At 43.5% G+C, this 21,847-nt stretch overlaps 1 protein-coding gene across 6 annotated transcripts in view; it reads left to right on the top strand.

The window, feature by feature from the left end:
* Positions 1-21,847, top strand: part of ctnnd1 (catenin (cadherin-associated protein), delta 1) — a 99,633-nt gene that overhangs the window by 54,000 nt on the left and 23,786 nt on the right. For all 6 annotated transcript variants that reach the window (XM_042485096.1, XM_042485093.1, XM_042485094.1 and 3 more), the window contains one exon: positions 14,207-14,408. In XM_042485096.1, coding sequence (XP_042341030.1) covers positions 14,207-14,408 — 202 coding nt within the window. The remainder of the gene's footprint in view (positions 1-14,206; positions 14,409-21,847) is intronic.

Raw genomic sequence — 21,847 nt, 5'->3', positions numbered from 1 at the left:
TGGCGATTACGGGCCTCATATTTTTGCCATCTTGTCCTACAGGATTCATCCGATTGACTTCAGAATTGATGTGTCCATTCTCAACCCCTTGGTGATGAAAAGTTATTACAGGTCTGCACAAAACTTTTATAGCTTTCCCGTTATGTGGCATGCAGTTTTTATGTCTCGCCATACAACAGGAAATTGCTGCAACTCTTGTGTACATTGTTCGATCTGCCTGAAACTTCATAGGTTTTATTAGGGTCCCGCCCTGAACACATCTGTATGACAGTTTTCACTAGTTGTGATAGCACCACCTAGTGGCCACAGGAAATAACTTTTTTTTTTTTTTTTTTTTTTTTACAGTTTTATCAACTTGAATTACACAATTGGATCCACTTGAAATTTTGTCTGTATGATCCTAAGACCTTCCTGATTGAAAGTTATCAGTGGTTCATGCAAAACTTTTAAGGTTTTATCTGGTGTACAATTTTCGCAAGAAACAGGACGTTGCAACTGTGGTGTACATAGTCTGATCTGCCTGAAACTTCATAGGCTTTTTTAGGGTTCTGCCGTGAACACATCTCTATGACAATATTTACTAGTCATGATAGCGCCACCTACTGTCAACAGGTAGTGCCACATCCATATCTTATGTCCAAGGCGAGCAAATTCCAGCAGCAGGCAGCATAGCGACATAAGCTCCTTCACCACACATGGTTTTAACATGGGGCACCCTTACCTGAGCAGTCTCTGTAGATATGAGGGCCCTACCTGGCTTGAATTCAGCAAGCATATCTGAAATATATGTTGGACCCAGACCACTGAGTAACTAGTAGACAATGAGTAAGGCCTTGAAATCAATTCTATATGTAACAGAAAGCCACAGTAAACAGTAAGCTTTTCTTTTCTTTTTTTTTTTTTTTAACCTGTACTGTTCGGCAGCTTAGGCATGCAGTATGAGAGGTCTGGATGCCTTGAGGTGCCATAACAGATTTGCTCTGCAAAGGAGGAGTCTGACATACTTCCTCCTGTTGCAGTCCGTACTGAGATTTATTGGCAAGGCTACCGGACAGCACAACGTTAGAGTGGATAGGGAGAGAGAAAAGAGAGAGCTTGGGGGACACAGAGGGGAGGGGAAGACACAAGAGACCCCCACCCCCACCCCAGCCAGGGGCGAAACCCCAGGGAGACCGGGGAGAGCAGGCCCCCAGCCCAGCCAGAAGCCAAACCCTCCACAGGCACAGACAGTGTCCAGACCATCCCAGAGCTACCCAAACCCCCGGCAGGGCAACCGCCACACAGCAGCAGGGCCTAAGCAACCACCCAGCCCAGAGAGACCGACCACCCTCCCGGAGCCACCGGCGACACCCCCGCAGCAGAACTGACGCCACTCCCCCAGACCACAGACCCCCCGTCCAGCCCTGCAGGGCCAGGGACAGAGGCAGTGGGAGATCCCCACCCCGCCCCTGCCGACCCCCTGTCCAACATGGATGCAGGGTGTATGCATGTGAAGGTGTGTGTATTTAGATATTTGTTACGAGATGTGTGAGTGACTACGGTGCAATTTAAAATTGGGGGGGAATGGCCAGGGCGTGGGCGCCCCACCGCTGGCAGACGGCGGAGTCTCCCAAAATGCCCCACCCGCCCCCCATGCCCTCAGTGTCTCCTGTGCAATTAAAATTAAGGGGCGGTGCAATGACCAGAGCAGGGAGGAGGGCCAGGCCGCCATAAAGCAGCCCCACCCCCCACCCACTGGCCCCACTGGCCCCGCCCCTCAAGGCCCTAGTGTCTTATGAGGTGGGATGTAATGCGATAGGGGGTCAACAAGGAGGTAAAGTGGGGGCTGTCCCCATGTGGCCAGCTTCCTGACTGGCCCTGAAACTTACCCCCATCACTGTCCCCACCTGGCCAACAGGGAGTCAGGCCTACCGGCCCAGGGGCCGCACCCGAACATCCAAGGGAGCCACCGACCCCCCGTGCACGGCAAGCCCCCAGCCAGGGGCCCGGAGTCGGGACATCATGGACCCACCCACGCCTGGGCGGCCAGCCCGACCAAGCAGGGGGCCCCCCACCCCCAGACACCCAACATGCCCCCCCCCCCCCCATCCCCATCCCTCGGAGCACCCGGGGGCACGCCTGTCCCGAGACGCCACAGCAGGCACCGACCTGCCCCCCCAGGGGGGGGCCGTGCCTGCCCGGGCCCGGCCCCCCCCCGCATGTGCACGGCGACAGCACGGGCCCCAGGCCACCAGGCCCCAAAGCCCCAGACCCACTCGCACCAGCGAGGCAGCCCAGGCAGGGCCCAAGGGCCACCAACCCTCCAACCCCCCAGAGCATCCCCCCACACCGAGGAGGCAGAGGCCCCGCACCCCCAGGCTTTTAACAGTTTTTTGACATAGGTTTTAGTCTTAAGTCCTTTGGAGTCAAGGTAGGACCTAAGTGCCAGGCCTCCTTTTTTAATTTTTTTTTTTTTTATTGGCGAAGAGAATAATTTCAGTCTTGTCTTTGTTTAGTTGAAGTAAATTGTTTTGCATCCAGTGGATTCCTTTTTAAACCATAGACAAAGTGAAACTATGGGACTATAGTTGTTTGGAGACAGTGCAATATAGATCTGCGTGTGGTCTGCATAACCATCATAAGCGACCTTAGAGTCTTGGAGAATTTGACTAAGAGGAAGCCTGTGAAGACTGAAGAGGAGGGCCCAAGAACAGATCCTTGTGGGGCTGTATACATCATGGCTGTTCTTTCAGACTCATAATTGTCAATACTGACTATACATTACCTACCTTCTAACAATGACCCAAACCAACCGAGGACTGTCCCTGATTACCAAACCCAATTCTCTAGTCTTTCTAGAGGATTTTATGATCCACAGTGTCAAATTCATCAGTAACTGTCAGACTACCAGAATCAGTATTCAAAGGGATGTCATTTAAAATCTTAATAAGAGCAGTTCCAGTGTTATGCTGAGGGCAGAAACCGAGTTGAAAGATATCCAGAAAGATATCCATTCATCTGCAGGAAATCATTGATTTGATTAAAAACTACTTGTTCAATAATCTGGTTCATGAAGAGAAGACTTGACATTGCTAAGTGTTAAAGGATCCAGATTTCTCTTTCTGAAGAGGGGCCTGACAGCTACAGTCTTTCGTGATGTTGGAAACATGCCTGAGACTAGCGAGCCATTTACAATATGTAACAGACTGACTGTCAAAGTGTTAAAAAACAAAAAAAAATATCTAATGAGCACGTGGATGGTTTAAGATACCTTTCTTTTCAAGAGTTTTGTTATCAGTTGCAGTGAATTCCGACATAAAGAACCATTCTTTTTGCAGAGAGAGACAAGGTTGTAATGTTACCATTTAGCTGAGTGGAGCTCAGACTTAATCCAATATTTTAAATTTTGTGATGGAAGAAATAGGTCAACTCCTTACATTTTTTAACTGACAGGAATTCAGGGGGAGTCTGCAGTGGGGGATTTGTTAATCTATCAACAGTGTTAAATAATTCACAGATAATGTTAATATTTCCATTAGTGATACTAGAGAAATGGGACTGCCTAGTCTTGTGCAGTTCAGAGTTGTAAAGACAGAGAGTTTCTCTGTATAGCTTTCATAGACAGTCTAAAGTTTAGTTTTTCTCCGTCTTCGCTCTGCCTTCCTGTAACCTTACCTCTGACATGCTACTGTTGTGGCTACTCTTTGGGTTTCCCAGAAGTCATTTTAGACTTGACAGGTGCTATTGCATCAGAGACGCCAAATATTTTGGAATTAAAGTGTTAAAGACAATCATCCACAGACCCTGCCTAATTGACTGATGAAATAGACACAGCTTTCATAAAAAGAGTGCTGGTACTCTCGTTAATGTACCTTTTTTGACAGTTTCAGATCTAGACTGAATAGCTGGAGTGACCCATGCATCAAATAAGATGCAGAAGTGGTCAGACAAAGCAAGATTCGTGCTGGTTACATGCTGTGACAGCTCAAATGTTATAAAAATAAAGCGCAAGGTTCTTTAAAAGTATTGTCATGGGACTGTCTTTATGAATGTTGAAGTCCCCATTTTAAAGAATTTAAGTTAGTACATATAATTTATAGCATTTCAGAAAAGTAATAAAGTGTGTATAGTATTTCAGGGCTTGTATATAGTAACTAACAAAATGCTTGGTGAGGTATTCACCACAGCACAGAGTTATTCAAAGGAATTATACTCACCAAATGATGACATGGTCTATTATTGATTATAAGTGGGATGGTGGAGTGGCTCTAATTATTTGAGTTGTAGGGGGCGCTGGTGGTACAGACAGGAGGTGAAAGGGTCACTAGGGACTAAGAGGACCAATCATTATTTTGGGCGGTGCTGTTGTGGAGTAGCTGGTGGTCAGTCAGTGACATGCTGCTGTTGTAACTGCATAAAAAATGTTTGCCAGAAGTGCTCATGTGCTATGGAAGCTATGGTGAATACTGTCTCTGCTAAAAAGGAAGCTTGTTCCCAAAAGAGATGAACATTTTTGATTAAAGACAAATTGTGTGATAGACAGACTGCCTGTAACCATGTATATATAGAGCCAGTTGCCGAGTGAAGTGTCGGATGCTCATCCAGAATGTTGTACCGGTTTATGAGCTGAATTTCACATATCCTGGATTTCACATTATGCTGGAATAGCAGGGGAAATATAATGGACCAAGGCTCCTGGTTGACAGTGGAACTGTGGATTTTCAGATTTGTGTGAAGGTAGGTGACCTTAGCCTTTTTCGTTGGTTTCGCTCCTTACTTTTGCCAGAGGTCCTCAGTGTCGGATTTGTCAGCCGGGATAGTGGAGCCCAGCTCAGCCTCAGCTGAAGCATTAGGGGCAGCGCCTGCTTTAACCAGGTAATCAAGGAACAGTTCTTCATCCCTAGTCTGTGTTGTTATGGATTGCAGATGTGTCCTTCCAGCTCTGCAATGATTTGGGTCAGATATAGGCAGCAGTCACACATGGATGGTGAGGTTAGTGGTGGCATACTGGGTTCAGACAGAAGCTGGGTAGACAGAAAATATGGCTGTTGCAGTAAAGATGTAGTGTGTGTTGAATTTTTAGTTCTCATTTTATAGCTATTGCTTTGCAGAAGCACAAAATACAAACTTACACTTGAAGACTCCACAAAAGGGAGTCCACAATGTTATCTTGGCTTGGGCAGAGATCAGAGCAGATTAAAGTCCTATAAGTAGAAAAACTTAACGGCAAAGGCCAAAAGACTGGGCCCACTGAGCTGAATGAGAATCTGCCGTTATAGTTATGGTGTCCAGTGGGCATGGATGTCATCAATCACTCCAGATTGAAACATCTGATGGTTTATATCTTTGAAGTGGTTCAAACACGTAGGCTTAAAAGACATGTATTTAGAAAGTGTAACTAGCATTATGTATTAAAACTGGATAAAATAAAAATTTGTGACAGAAATTCAATTGGACAAACAGAACACCATCGCATGGGCAGTAAATTTATAGATTAGGTTTGGTTTGGTTTGGTTTGATTTCATTTCATTTCATTTCATTTTTCATTTCATTTCATTTCATTTGATCTTTGATCTGATCTGATCTGATCTGATCTGATCTGATCTGTATTTGTCCAAAATCTGGAAAATTGTCTTTGGCTTCACAAAAACACAATGACATGAATTACAAACAAAACAACATTTAAAAACAAAATATATAAAATATATAAATATTGTAAATGTAATAATTCATTAACATGTTGTGGGAATTTCTTCAAATTTGACACAAACTCTTGAGTAGACTCAAGGATGAACTGATTAGATTTTAGTGGTCAAAGGTCAAGGCCACAGTGACCTTTTGAAAATGTTTTTTATGGCCATAACTCAACAATTGCTCAAATTTCACACAACTGTCTCATAGGATAAGATGAGGAAGTTCTGACATTTTACATCCAAGAGGTCAGAGGTGAATTGTGATATTGTAATGTTCTGCAAAAATACTTTTTTAGCCATTACTCAAGGTCATATGTCAGGAAAAGAAGGGGAAACATTTGGTCAGATACTGAATTGGTGACACTGATCTTGAAACTGTGCTGACATGGATGTAAACTGTCAGTGCAACTTGACTGGTGTGCAGAGGCATACAACTGCGTGGCTATATTTCAAATTCTATAGTGTAGATTTTTGGTTTCTCTTGTACAAAGGAAGAACTCTGTGACATATCGCATAGCACTAATGTCATATATGGTTTAAACCTCTATTGTGTGATTCCGCTACTTACACAGTCCTGTAATTTGAGGTATCTAAAAAAAAAAAAATCTGAATTGGTCAGTTTAAAAAATGGCTTGTAGTTGGTCTAGACTTGTGAAAGACCTTTTCACATACATCACAATCACAATATATGCAGTGAAATTCCCTGACAGTTAGTAATATCATTCAAATTGTAATTATCATGATAACCGCGTGTGATCACCGTGCTTTGAAATCATGGTAAAAAGTCTCGGCGGGGTCCCAAATTAACATCCGCCGAGTGCCAAATGTGATGAATTCTCTGGAGGTTATTTACCACACTAGTGGGTAAATATTTGTGCCAAAATAGTCATGGACAACACTCTGCTGAGAGTCTCCGGTGCATTTTTAGGGGTGCACGGCTCTGCTGCTCTGTGCAGCTGCTTCTGTACTCTCTGTGTCACTCACACACATCTGCGTGGTGCAGCGAAGCTGTTGTGAGCGCTCCTGTTTACAGCACGAGACCTCAGCTGATCACTAGACTGTCAGCCACTGGTCTGCGGGTGGCTAATGCTATATGCATACTGATGAAGGTTATGAGATATTTAGACAGAGGCCCTGTAGTTAGAACCAACACGGCAAACTCCTTTTAGTTCTCACATTGACAGCGTCAGTGCGGTAGCTGTACTTCTTATATTATCACGCTGATATCGATTGTCATGATAATTTTGATCACGATAATCGTGATATGAAAATTTTATATTGTAGTCTGTAAACTCTCCTCCTGCTGACTTCTAGTGAGCTAACTGCTAGCTAGCTTGTTCGAGTTAAAAACGAGGGAATGGTGTGTACCAAAATTTTGACTTCGATATGATACCTATCTTAAATATCTTGATACCAATACTGAAATGATACCATGCTAAAAAACTAAAACACCAAGAAAAGTAATGAAAGAATATATAGCCTAAGATGACAGTCCTGACATGACAGAAATGAAGGGCTTGAAAAAGGGACAGCAGAGGATAGGTATTTACACGACATTTGAGCTGTTTTATTATCAATTTATTATTATTATTATTATTATTAGTATTGTTGTAGTAATTAAATTTCAGTGGAAATCTGAAATTTAGCCATCAGAGTTTTCTTGTTTTGTAAAGTCAATAACGTGCTATGTTTAACCTGCACACAAGAGGGAGCTATTATGTAATTACTGAGGGGATTTATTCATTTAACTATGGGCACCTGATTGATACAGATTAATTTAGCTACTGCTTTGTTCACTATGTTTGCATTTTTTGAGTCTTTGTCACACTTAGTGTTGTTTTCAGACACAGCTGAAAGGTAAGGCTGCCTTAACTGGTTGGTTGCAGATTTTGCTGGTATGTGTTTGTGTGCCTTGTGGGGTGGGAGAGATATATAAATTATGCTAATGTTAGTTTCAATAGTTTAATAATTCAATTTGATAGCCTAAAACCAATACACACAAATGACACTAAGTGTAAGTCTGTCACTTTGTGATCTAAAAGCTCAAATCCAGGCTTATTAGCCAGCACACTACAGTTGCACACTAAAGTAGACTAAACGCAAACCATAAAATACACCTCCTTATTAATGGAGGTCTCCACTCTGTATGTATGTATAGGGGCATGTCATCATGTTATTTATCACATTTGTTAACCAACCTGTTGCTGTTTGAATTCAATAATCAAGTCGGCATGTCTGTCGACGAAATGCTTTGGATGCTTTAGATCTTTGTGGTGTGGCTCTAGTTTTGTATCTCACCATGACAGCAAGCAAATGTTTGGCACACCCACAATGCCCGGTGGGAGTGAAAGAGCTTAGAACTATAGCCCCACTGATCGATAGGTTTACCAATATTATTGGCTGATATGAGCCTCTTACATACGTATTGGCGCAAATCGACATCAGCGTATATATTTTTTCAGATATGCGCCAATAAGAAAACTATTTTTTACAGACCATATAATGTAGGAAAAGATGCTTGGGTGGTTTGGAAATAGTTTCATTTTCTAAACTCCATTGTTTACATTACTGTTAGCACTCTGAAGCACATGTAGCTGAACTAGCATTCCAGCGAAGCAGTCAGTCAAGGGTTGTTTTCACGGTACGCAACATTGAAATATAACTGTGAAGTTAATAAACAATGACCCCATCATTTTGCAAAACGCACAAGATTTTCTAAGGTCCCAGGGTGATGGGAGGAGAGGACAACCAACGTGCCGATTTTATCTCTATTTAGTGGCTTTTTAGCGACAAAGCCGTTAGGCTTACTTAGGGACTGTTCTGTAGCTGTGGTGCTTCCTGACATTTTGGGGAATATTCCACTCTATAATTTCACTTTAACTCAAACAGAATACAAACAAAGCCTATTGTAAGGGACTTTTTTGTATGTTTGAATATCTGGATTTTTTCAACTGAAAGTCATTATATGATATATATGCGTGTATATATGTATATATAAAGAAGGTTTTGTGGAAAACAGAAACATGAGGAACAAAGGGTGATCAGCATTCAGTTTTGCTGACAATTGACGTTCTTGCTGACTTAACTCCTGAATAGGCTTTTTTTTTTTTTTTTTTTAACATGGAAATCAAACAAGAAAATCTGATAGGGGAGATTAGATATCCAGTCACTCCATTTAAATTCAGAAAAAAATGAAAATTGAATACATAAATAAATGTAAAAAAGAAAATATAAAATATATTTAATAAAATGTTACACCCTTGACCTTAGTTGTGTGTCTAGATGGTTAAAGACATACATAAAGGGCAAGAGAAAACATTTAACTAAATAAATTGTACTCAGATGTTAAGTAGTTGTTGCCTTTCCACTTTTATCTCACTCTTTGGCAAAGGCACACAGTGCTCACAATTCTGTAATCATAATGGATACCGGCCAAAATAGTATGTTTAAGCAACTGTACATACAATGAGGTGGAGAGTAACGTAAGTTAAAATAATAAATTGTAAGGCAGCCAGACGTCTAAGAGAAAATGTAAGAGAAGTCAAGTCCAGATGCACCAAACGCTTTTAACCACCCAAATTTTCTCTTACCCAGTTGTGCTCAGTGATGAATCCAGCTTGATCATAATTCACCTGTAAGTACAGGTAAGGCCCCCATAACACTATATAAGGGCAGTTTTTGTGCCATGTGCAAAGACTCTGACACATGAATGGATGTGGATGAATGGGGAGGTGAATGCTCTTCTCAGAGCAAAGAAAGCTGCCTTTCAGTCAGGGGACATGGAGGCATACATTATTGCCAGAGCACGACTGAGAGCTGGCATCAAAGAGGCTAAGAGGAGACATCCGCAGAGATTGGAGACAGACCTCAAGAGCAACAGCACAAAAGATACGTGGCTGGCGATTCAAAAAGTCACAGGCTACAAAAGTAGGAGTGCCCCCATCATATGTGAGCTGAACACATTTTATGCTCGCCTTGACCTCCTCAATAAGGACTCAGCTGTGGAGTCTGCCTCCAGAGGACTGGCCACTCTCAGTGACCACAACAGATGTGAGAAAACTCCTGCTGAGAGTGAATTTAAACAGGTCTCAAATCTCACTGTCACAAGAGACAGTTCCCTCCTGCCTCAAGATAGCCATCATGGTCCCTGTACCTAAAAAGTCTGCTCTGTCTAGTCTCAATGACTACCACCCTGTTGCTCTTGACCCCCATCCTGATGGAGATCTTTGAGAAACTGGTTCTCCTATGGTCCAAATGGCAGCTCAGAGTATCCACCCTTTTTGGAGTCCTTAGAGGGGGTGCTGGAGAGTGCTCCTTCTGGGGATTCCCTCGTTCTGCTGGGGGACTTAAACGCTCATGTTGGCAGCGACAGTGAGACCTGGAGGGGTGTGATTGGGAGGAATGGCCCCCCTGATCTGAACCCGAGTGGTGTTTTGTTATTGGACTTATGCTTGCCACAGATTGTCCATAACGAACACCATTTTCAGGCATAAGGGTGTCCATATGTGCACTTGGCACCAGGACACCCAAGGCCGCAGGTCGATGATTGCATCGTGTTGTTGGACTTGCAGCCGCATGTCTTGGACACTGTCAACTGATCACCACCTGGTGTTGAGTTGGCTCCGATGGTGGGGGAGGACACCGGTCAGACCTGGCAGACCCAAATGCACTGTGAGGGTCTGCTGGGAACATCTGACAGAGTCTTCTGTCAGAAGGAGCTTCAACTCCCACCTCCGGGAGAGCTTCGACCATGTCCCGGGGGAGGCGGGGGACATTGAGCCCGCGTGGGCCATGTCCCGTGCCTTTGTTGTTGAGGCAGCCAATCGGTGCTGTGGCCGTAAGGTGGTTGGTGCCTGTCGTGGCAGCAAAATTCGAACCCATTGGTGGTCAGTGGCGGTGAGGGGTGCCGTCAAGCTGAAGAAGGAGTCCTATCGGGCCTTCTTGGCCTGTGAGACTCCGGAGGCAGCAGACAGATACTGGCAAGCCAAGCGGAGTGTAGCTACGGTGGTTGCGGAGACGAAAATCCAGGCGTGGGAAGAGTTTGGTGAGGCCATGGAGAATGACCTCTGAATGGCTTCGAAGAGATTCTGGACCACCATCCGGCGTCTCAGGAGGAGGAAGCGAAGCAGTGCTCTATCCACACTATGGTGTGGACGGTGCGCTACTGACTTCGACTCGGGACATTGTAGATCGGGGACTCATGGGGAATCAGGAGTGGGCTCTCCCATCTCTGGGCTGAGGTTGCAGAGGTGGTCAAAAAGCTCCTCGTGGCAGGGCTCCGAGGGTGGATGAGATCCGGCCAGAGTTCCTTAAGGCCCTGGATGGCCCTGGATGATGGTTCATGGTTGACACGACTCTGCAACATTGTGTGGACATTGGGGGCAGTGCCTCTGGACTGGCCGACCGGGGTGATGGTCCCTCTTTTTAAGAAGGGGGACCGGAGGGTGTGTTCCAACTATAGGGGCATCACACTCCTCTGCCGTCTGTTCCCTGTACGACCGGTGCCAGAGCATGGTCCGCATTGCTGGCAAGTCGCAAGTCCGCAAGTCGGGCTCATTTCCAGTGAGGGTTGGACTCCACCAGGGCTGCCCTTTGTCACCAATTCTGTTCATAACTTTTATGGACAGAATTTCTATGTGCAGCCAGGGCGTTGAGGGGGTCCGGTTCGGTGACCTCAGGTCGCTGGTTTTTGCAGATGATGTGGTCCTGTTGGCTTCATCAGGCCGTGACCTTCAGCTCTCACTGGATAGGTTCGCAGCCAGTTGTGAAGTGGCCGGGACGGGAATGAGCACCTCCAAATCCGATCTAATTAGAATGCCTCCCGGACGCCTCCCTGGTGAGGTGTTCAGGGCATGTCCCACCGTTAGGAGACCCTGGGGAAGACCCAGGACACAATGGAGAGACTATGTCTCTGAGCTGGCCTGGGAATGCCTGGGGATCCCCCGGGAAGAAGTGGATGAAGTGGCTGGGGAGAGGAAATCCCGGCTTCCCTGCTTAGGCTGCTACCCCCACGACCCGACCCAGGATAAGCGGTAGAAAATGGATGGATGTAGTTTCTTGCATGAGGCCCATTGAGTATAGGGGCTGACCAAGAGACAGACCCACCCCTCTCTCCCGCAAACTCCCATGAAGCTGATCGGAAAACTTGACACTCTGGGCTTCAGTACAACACTCTGCAAGTGGATACTGGACTTACTCACGTGCGAACCCCGGAGAGTTCGGATTGGTAGTCACACCTCCTCTACTTTAGTGCCCGACACTGGAATCCCCCAGGGCTGTGTGCTCAGCCCCCTCCTGTTCACACTGTGCACCCATGGCTGCACTCCCAGACATCAGGAGAACTTTATTTTGAAGTATGCAGACGACACCACCATCAGTGGCCGTATTACAAACAACAATGAGAGTTCATACCGGGAGGACATCATCAATCTTACAGAGTGGTGCACAGAGAACAAGCTACTGCTCAACGTCATCACTGGTTGCCATCTACAGAGCATCAGTGACCTTGTTGGGAGCCATAAGGACACAAGACTCTGATGCAAATTAAAAAAATGCACTGCAGGAATTGTATGATGCCTTCGGCAGCAACGTGCCTAAACAACCAGATGAAATTTAAGTAGTAGCTGGTGATCTTAATAAACTCATCCTTCAACTCCTAAGATGTAGCAGGATCAAGGAAAAATGAATTTTTGTTTTCTCAGCGACTTGCCTCAAATGAGTTGCAAGTTACCCCAAATGTCCAGTTGGGCAAAAAAATCTGTCAATGCAGGACAAAGTCATTAGTTCCACAGGGTAATTAGGTCTAATTTTCTAAAGAAAGTTTCAGTCTCAGCTAGAATTTGAATATTTTGTCATGTTCAGGATTTGTTCTTGTCATCCACTACAATAGAATAGGACAACAATGAGCGGGAGCATTTTACTGCACAATGACTACGTATACTTTAAGTACTTAGAGTACATTTTGCTGATAATACTTTTACATAGCATATATGAATTCCACCACTTCAAAAATGTCAGTTTCTTTCAAAAGTTTTTTTTTTCCTTTTCATGCTTTCTGCCACAAACATGTTAGGCCTGGTACCCATTGTTATTCGCTTAGAATTAGAATATTTTTTACCTTGCAATTTTCATGCAAGAAATTTTCCACTGGACTTGGTCTACAGCCATACACCATATGCTTTGTTTTTATAATGAGAGGGCAGTTATGTAAGCTAATGTGCACAGAATATTTTAGTTACTACAATTCAGTAACTCAAAAACAATGTTTACAGTTGTCTAGTTTAATTTCTCATGGTATTAATTTTTGCCTTTAGAGGTTTTAAAAAGTTCTTAAAAGTAATTAAATTTATACTTTAAAAATGTGCTGATACCCTGAAAAGCATCAGCTACTGCCATCAGTGAGCAACCAAAATTTTGACCCATACCAATCTGTAACCGATAAATCAATCACTGCAAAAAAAGAGGAAAAAAAGAAAGATTAGGGTAGGAATTGACCCTGCAGCTGCTGTAGAAAGGACAGAGCCCTTGTACATGGGTGCCTGCTGGTGTGCTACTGGGTGCCCCAGTTGCAACAGTTTTTGTAGTGTCAGTGTAACCATGCGCAGCTGCACTTTTCTGAAGCCGGCTGGTTCAAACCCAGACTCTGCGTTGTGTTGTATTAAATGATGGACAGGATACCCGCTTACAGTTCATGCTGTCGTTTATTCTGAACAGGAACAGGATATGTACTGGTCAGTCATGTAGTTTGGCTCAAAAGGCAGCTCACACCACAGCATGCTCGGTCACGTCTCTCATTAACTGGCCGTGTTCTCACAATACAAAATCACATATAAAATAAAATAACAATGAATGTGTACCTGAACAGGAACAGGATATGTACTGGTCAGTCATGTAGTTTGGCTCTCAAAAGGCAGCTCACACGCAGCATGCTCGGTCACGTCTCTCATTAACTGGCAGTGTTTTCAAGTAGCAGGAAGCATTTGTCAACTGCCTGAGAGGGGGGCGCCATTGAGCCATCTATCCTCATCCAGCCATTACAGCAAGTGGAAACAAACACTACATACAAACTCTGTTACATCAGCCTAACTTTTCATATGAATATTCCTATGTTTTTAACAGTGTCTTATTTCACTAAAATTGTATGAACGTATCATACACAATATTTTTCATAGGCTTATACTTTGGCAGGGACAGAAGTAGGCTTAGTATCTGAAAACATTTGCTTTGTTTCACTTATGCTGTGACTGAGGAAGTAGAGCAGGCGGTCCACTTATCGAAGGATCAGCGGTTAAGTCCTCGGCTCCTTCAGTCAGCCTGTCAAAGTATTCCAATCCCAGTTGCTGTTCCATTGGTGTGTGTGTGTGTGTGCTTGTGTGCGCGTGTGCATCTTTAACTGATTAGCAAGCGGGCATTTGTATAGCCTTGGCCACCAGTGGATGACTGTGTGTCTGGATGGGTGAATTTGACAAGTAGTGTTAACGCATTTTGAGAGGTCAGAAGACCAGAAAGGCAATTCAATTTTGTGTTTTTCCCAGGAACGTTGTGGAACCTATCGTCTCACGACTCTGTAAAAATGGAGATTGTGGACCATGCACTGCACGCCCTCTCTGACGAGGTGATGGTACACCATTCAGGCTGGGAGAGAGGGAGCAATGGAACAGGAGGAGGGGAGGAAAACTGCAAGCCCAGACATCTGGAGTGGGAGACAGCCCTCACCAACACAGCGGGCTGCCTGAGGTATGAAACAAAGAGCTGATCAGAGGTGTTTGACTGCTACTGATGATATGACTGTTATGATGATAAGAGAGGAAGAATGGAAAATGGCATCCAAACAGACTGACAGAGCAGTGGATTGTACTAGGGAGGAAATAAGCAATGATGAGTTAAAAGAGCAGAGGAGATGGAAAACGTCATGAAGTGGTTTCAATGAAGAGAGAGCAAAGAAGCTGTATTCATGCAGTCTTTTATTCCACAAATCATTAGAGTGATGACACAGGGTTTGGTATTGTTTGTTTTATTTTCGATACCAGTGCTAAAATGATACTCTTCAAACAGTACAAGTGCCTAAACAATGCTTGAACAGTTTTTTTTTTCTTTTTTTTAATGCCCCTGCACTAACGATAGCCATTGCCAGTGGCATTAAGTTATGTGGGTTGTTTTTGTTTCACTTAATTTCAGTAGAATAAAATGATGAAGTTCATACATTTTATATCAAAGATCAACTTAAATTTGACGTCATAATGAAAAACACTTTTCTGGCCATTATTCAGCATCACTCAGGAACAGAAGGGGAGACATTTGGTCAGACACTGATCTGTGCTGATAGTAGAGATCTTCTGTGCTACCGGGGGGAAGATGTGAAGCATCCATGTTTTCACAGACAACCCTGCCACCTTCAACAAACCCAGGCTCCGTTTATGCGAGCTCCAGGTAGTGGCAGTACCACCTGGCTATCACAGATACAAGGCTAATAATGTAATACACAACAACTTTTTTTTTTCTTTAAAATGTTGTGAGGATGTGGGATATGTTTTGAATGTGTACTTTGTTTTAAATGTGAGCAGAAAAGTTAGTTAAACATATATTAGCTTAAGTCCAGGGATTTCTAAATTAATTATAATAAATTAAGATGGCATTGACGTGAAAAGGTGCCACACACTGCAAAAACAAGGACACAAAGGAAGACTGAGGGGTGAATCATGCCTACATGTGTGTTGATACATTTGAAATCTATACAGAATGCCTGAGAGACTTACTGCATAATATTTCATTATATTTTTATATTTTGAATTGTTACTTGGTGCCTGAATTCTGCTTTTTCTATCAAACAAAAAAGACATTTCCACAAGCAATTCCTCCAGATTGCAGGAAATGAAGTGTTTGATGCTCCAGATTTCTTGGTGGAGGACTTCAGACTGCTTTTATTTTATATCGTATTTTTCATCACTGCCAAATTACCACCTTGTGATTGGCTGCTGTCTGTGACCAGTAATGAGACCTAATTTAAGTTTGAATGTCAGATGCGTTTGTTTAACACTCAGATTTTAATTTCAATTTTATTCACATTACTTTTTTACCCTCTGAGAAACTAATGATAATGATGTTCCAGCAGCTCAGTTTGATCAAATCACACAGGTCCATAAAAGGTTGAGAACCACTGGTCTAGAGTATTTAAACTTCATAGCAGCATTAGAGAGAAGCAGCTATGGCTATGTGTGGAATGGCGCTGAAATCTGATAACTATATATTGTGTTATTTGTTTAGCAAGCGTCAAGTATATTTTGTAAATTGCACATTAGATACATGACTAAGCTGCAGCATGGAAAACATTTTAGTCAAAAGATCATTTCGTGCTTTCATCCCTGCAGACATGGATGTAAATGTTAAGTGCTTCTTAACTGGGGAACTGAAGCATATAATCATGTGGTGGTAAAAATCTAGTCTTTAGTGCATTATCACCTGAAGATAAGAACTGTTGTGATTTCATTACCTTAAAATGAGCTGTTATGGAGATACACCACCATGTTGCACCACCATGTTTCAACAGAACCCCAGAACAGACAACAAAACCGTGGCTCCCAGACGAGGGAGTGGAAGCATACATGTTCAAATCACAAGCAAGTCCCAAGTCTTAACCTTCAAGTCTCAAGTTACTGTGTTGAAAATCAAGTAGGTGAAGTCCTTGCTTTAATTTAAGCAAGACAAGTCAAGTCATTGCTCAGTTAAGCAATCACAAATCAAGTAATACTCATCAAGATTAAAAAAAAAAACATAAGTTGCGCCCAGTGGTGAAATGTGACTAAATACATCCACGCAGGAACTGTAGATCTGAGTCTTGTCACCTCGTTTTACTGTCTACTTCTACTCCACTACATTCATCTGACTGCTTTAACAAATTAAGATTTTTGTGCACAAAACATATGAAAATGTACAAGTACAGGTGGGACTATAAGACAGTTAATGAATTGACAAAAATTAATTGGCAGCTATTTTCAAAATTCTTTAAGTCATTCTTTATGAAAAAAACATTTCATTGTTCCAGCTTCACAAATGTCAGGACTTTTCGCTGCTTTATTTACTTACTTTTTATTGTTTATTAGTTTGAATGTTTTAATAATGTTGAGAACTGTTTGTTGGACAAAATTCTCTGTCATAGTGATGTGAGTTCTCATTACTTCCATGTTTTTACAAACTAAATGATCAGTTGATTAATTGAGAAACTAATCACATTAATCCATAATGAAAGTAATCAGTTAAAAGCTCAAAATGAGCTCTACCTCAACAAACTTCAATTGTAAAATCCTGCTTTTACATAAATGTATAAGTCAAAATCATCTAATGAGATCAGATATAAAGGTATTATAGTCACAGGGGACATTTTCTTGGTACAGCACTTTTACCTTTAATACTTTAAGTACCTTTTCATAGTGAGAAAAATAAATACTGTTGTTTAAAAAAAAAAACAAAAAAAAAAACGGTGTAAGCTGGAAAAACATGCCTAATAATCAGTCAGTCACTGAATAGGTTGTTAACATTAGCAGTGATAGATGTACCCGGTAGTGCTGTAGTAGTCGGAAATACAAGGTACAAGGTACAAGGTACAAGGTATAAGGTAGATTTATTTGTCATTTGACCCTAAATCCTGCTACATCTTTTTGGAGTCAAAGGAGGAGTTGAGGAGTCTCATGGCCCGGGGAAAGAAACTGCTATGTAGTCTGGTGGTTTAGCAGCAGATACTTCTGTACCGTTTTCTAGATGGCAGCAGGATGAACAGACTGTGGCTGGGGTGGCTGCTGTCTTTCAGTATCCTTTGGGCTCTGTGCAGAAACCTTAGTTCACTGAGGTCACTGATGCTCTGTAGATGGGAACCAGTGAACTGGCGATTTTAATCACCCGGTGTAGAGCCTTCCTGTCCTAGGCCGTGCACAAACCATGCCAGTTCATGATGTGTCCAGTCAGTATGCTTTCTATTGCTCCTCAGTAGAAGTTAACCTGGCTCTTGCTCTGGAAGCCTTCCTAAGTTTTTGTAGGAAGTAGAGCCTTTTCTGTGCTTTTTTCACTGAGATAGGTTCTCAGTGATAGTAATTCCAAGGGACCTATAGCTGTTCACCTGCTCCACCTCAGCTCCACTGATATAGAGTGTGTCTTTGCCTCCTCCTTTCTAAAATAAACAATCAGCTCCTTGGTTTTACTGACTTTAGCAGTAGTTTGTTCTCTGTGCACCACTCAGCAAGATTGTTGATTTCCTCCCAGTGTGATCTCTAATTGTTGTTTGTAATATGGCCGATGATGGTGGTCGTCCGCATACTTCACAATATAGTTCTCCTGATGTCTGGTAGTGCAGTCATGGGTGTACAGTGTGAACATGAAGGGGCTGAGCACACAGCCCTGGGGAGCTCCGGTGTTGACCACCAATGTAGAGGTGTGACTGCCAATTTGAACTCTCTAGGGTCTGCATGTGAGGGAAATCCAATATCCAGTTGCAGAGTGTTGTACTGAAGCCCCAGAGTGTTAAATTTTCCTATCAGCTTCATGGGAGAGATTGTGTTGAATGCTGAGCTAATGTCAACAGCATCCTGATGTAGAAGTAAATAAATAAAAAGAGGAAAGGGAAAACAAAAAGCAAAATATTGAATATAGTTAAAGGGGAATAAGCACATAATAATAATAACAACAACAATAATTGCTGTTATTAATATCACTAATAAATGGGAAAAAGGGGGCAAATTAAGCAGATAGAAAAGAATAACAATAGGATTTTGATAGTAAGGTAAGGTTATGTTAATAAAAATAAATTATCTAACACATTGATACGTTTATATATATATATATATATATATATATATATATATATATATATTATGCTATTAGTGCTGAGCATAGATTATTTTTTTTAATCTAATCTCACTGCAATCCTGTAGTTAATCTAGATTAATCTAGATTAAAATTATAGATTTGGATTTTGCCAAAGACATTCAAAAAAATAATATCTATCTATAAATGATGAAAATCATCACAAAATGCTTGAGAAAGCTGTTCTACTATAATATTTGGTAAAGAAAAATAATGTTCCATAAGATTTACTTTGGTGTTTAACTTTTTTTTATTTTGTTAAACACAGACATTTAGGAACACAGGTTCTGTCTCCATGTGGAAAAAGCTTTTTCCTGCTAACTGGAATGAACAGCAGAGGGCGCAGCCTCTGATAACATGACCCTAACTGAACTGTGGGCCTACATTAGAGGTCATGAAGAAGACCATTAACAGTCAGCAGCTTTGTGACACGGCTTGAGCCAATCACTCCAGTCACTCAGGCAGACCAGCTTCCGCCTTGTTCACGCCCCCTCCGCGTAATTCGACCAGGTATACATCCGCGCTTAAACAACAAAGTGAAATTGGTGCCTTGCTCACTGTATAGACCCAACTTAGTGAATAGTTTATCGCGCGCGATATATATATATATATATATATATATATATATATATATATATATATATTCCACAGTGAAGTGTCCAAGCTGCAAACATCCCACCCCCAGTCTCTGATCATCATCTCAGGAGACTTCAACCATACATCGACACCAGACACCACCACTCTCCCAACATTCAGCCAGTATGTGGACTGCCCCACTAGAGACAATAACACCTTGGACCTACTGTATGCAAACACCAAGGATGCATACAACTCATCACCCCTCCCCCCGCTGGGTCGCTCAGATCACAACCTGGTGAGACTGCAGACCATTTACATACCTATGGTGAAAAAAACAACCCCCGACTATACGGTATGTGAAAAAGTGGTCTGAGGAGGTCACTGAGGCGCTGCAGGACTGCTTCGAGACCACGGACTGGGATGTACTGTGCGGCCCACACAATGAGGACATTGACACCATTACACACTGCGTCACAGACTACATTAACTTCTGTGTTGAGAACACTGTATCCACCAGGAAGGTACGGTGTTTCTCTAACACAAAACCCTGGGTGACCCCTGAACTGAAGGTCCTGCTGAAGGAGAAGAGGAGGGTCTTTGGATCTGGGGACAAAGAGGAGCTGAGGAGGGTGCAGAAGGAGCTGAAGAGAAAAATCAGGGAGGGAAAGGCCAGCTATAAGACCAAGATGGAAACCTACTTGCAACAAAATAACGCAAGGGAGGTCTGGAGAGGCCTCAAAACCATCTCTGGTCACAGCAGAGGCCAGGTGAGGGGACCTGAAGCAGGAGACCAGGAGTGGGCAAACGAGCTGAACCTGTTCTTTAACAGATTTGACTCTACTCCCACTCCTCCCCCCACTCATCAGAGCACCGACCGGCTGGCTCTTTTTTCACACCACCTCAGCTCTCCGTCAGCCCCATCACCTCCACCACCACCCCTCATCAGCCCCCTCCTCCCACCCTCGGCCTCTCCATAACAGCTGATCAGGTGAGAAGTGAGCTGAAGAAGCTGAAGGCGAGAAAGGCCACGGGTCCTGATGGCATCAGCTCCAGACTCCTGAAGGACTGTGCAGATCAGCTCTGCCTGGTTCTTCTGCGCATCTACAACCTGAGCCTGAGTCTGGAGAGGGTCCCAGCGCTGTGGAAGACCTCCTGTGTGGTTCCTGTCCCGAAGACAGCGCACCCCAGGGAGCCCAACCACTTCAGACCTGTGGCCCTCACTTCTCACCTGATGAAAACCATGGAGAGGATTGTTCTCAGAAACCTCCGCCCCCTGGTGAGCTCACATCTGGATCCACTGCAGTTTGCGTACCAACCGGGCATTGGAGTGGATGACGCAGTCCTCTACCTGCTGCACAGATCCCTGACTCACCTGGAGGACACCGGCAGCACTGTGAGAGTCATGTTCTTTGACTTCTCCAGTGCATTCAACACAATCCAGCCTTCACTGCTCAGGGGGAAGCTTGAAAGAGCGGGAGTAGACTGTCACCTGGCTGCATGGACCATCGATTACCTCACCGACAGACCACAGTTCGTGAGGCTTCAGGACTGTGTGTCGGATATGGTAGTCTGCAGCACCGGGGCCCCTCAGGGGACAGTGCTCTCCCCCTTTCTCTTCACCCTGTACACTTCTGACTACCACTACAACTCTGGGAGCTGTCACCTCCAGAAGTTCTCCGATGATACAGCCATTGTTGGGTGCATATCTGAGGGGGACGAGCGGGAGTACAGGACCGTCATCACAGACTTTGTCAACTGGTGTGAGCAGAACCATCTCCAGCTCAACGCCAGTAAGACAAAGGAGATGGTTATTGACTTCCGCAGGAGGAAGACACCCCAGACTACACAGGTGAACATCCAGGGTCTGGACATTGAGATGGTGGAGACCTATCGATACCTGGGTGTTCACCTTAACAATAAACTGGACTGGTCTAATAACACAGATGTCCTGTACAAGAAGGGCCAGAGTCGTCTCCACCTGCTGAGAAGACTGAGGTCCTTTGGAGTGTGCAAGACTCTGCTCCGGACATTCTATGACACTGTGGTAGCATCTGCTCTTTTCTATATGCAGTGGTCTGCTGGGGAGCAGGGAGCACAGATCGGGACAGAAAGAGACTGAACAGACTGGTCAGGAGGGCCGGTTCTGTCCTGGACTGCTCCCTGGACTCCATTGAGGAGGTGGGTGAGAGGAGGATGTTAGCAAAGCTCACATCCATCATGGACAACCCCTCTCACCCACTGCATGAGACTGTGGGGGCTTTAAGCAGCTCCTTCAGCAGCAGACTGCGACATCCACCCTGCAAGAAGGAGCGCTACCGCAGGTCATTCATCCCATCTGCAATAAGACTCTATAACATCAGCATCACTGGCTGAATAATTTGCACAACAAATTTTTGTAAATTCTATTCTCAAATCCATCTTTTGTGTACATACTTATTCTATTACTTACTTATTATGTGTACATACCTTTTTCCTCTATGTACATACTTATTTTATTACTTATTTATTGTTATTTGTTATTGTATAATTGTGTTATTGTATAATTGTGTTATTGTTATTTTCTTTGTTACATTCCACTTTCTCTTTTTCATGCTGCTGTAACATTTGAAATTTCCCCCAATGGGGGATCAATAAAGGAATATTCTATTCTATTCTATATATATATATCTGGTCGAATTACGCGGAGGGGGCGTGAACAAGGCGGAAGCTGGTCTGCCTGAGTGACTGGAGTGATTGGCTCAAGC

Source organism: Plectropomus leopardus, chromosome 4 (assembly GCF_008729295.1).
Source record: "Plectropomus leopardus isolate mb chromosome 4, YSFRI_Pleo_2.0, whole genome shotgun sequence".
NCBI lineage: Eukaryota > Metazoa > Chordata > Actinopteri > Perciformes > Serranidae > Plectropomus > Plectropomus leopardus.
Note: the sequence above shows the minus strand (reverse complement) of the source record. Positions and strands in the feature narration are given on the sequence as shown.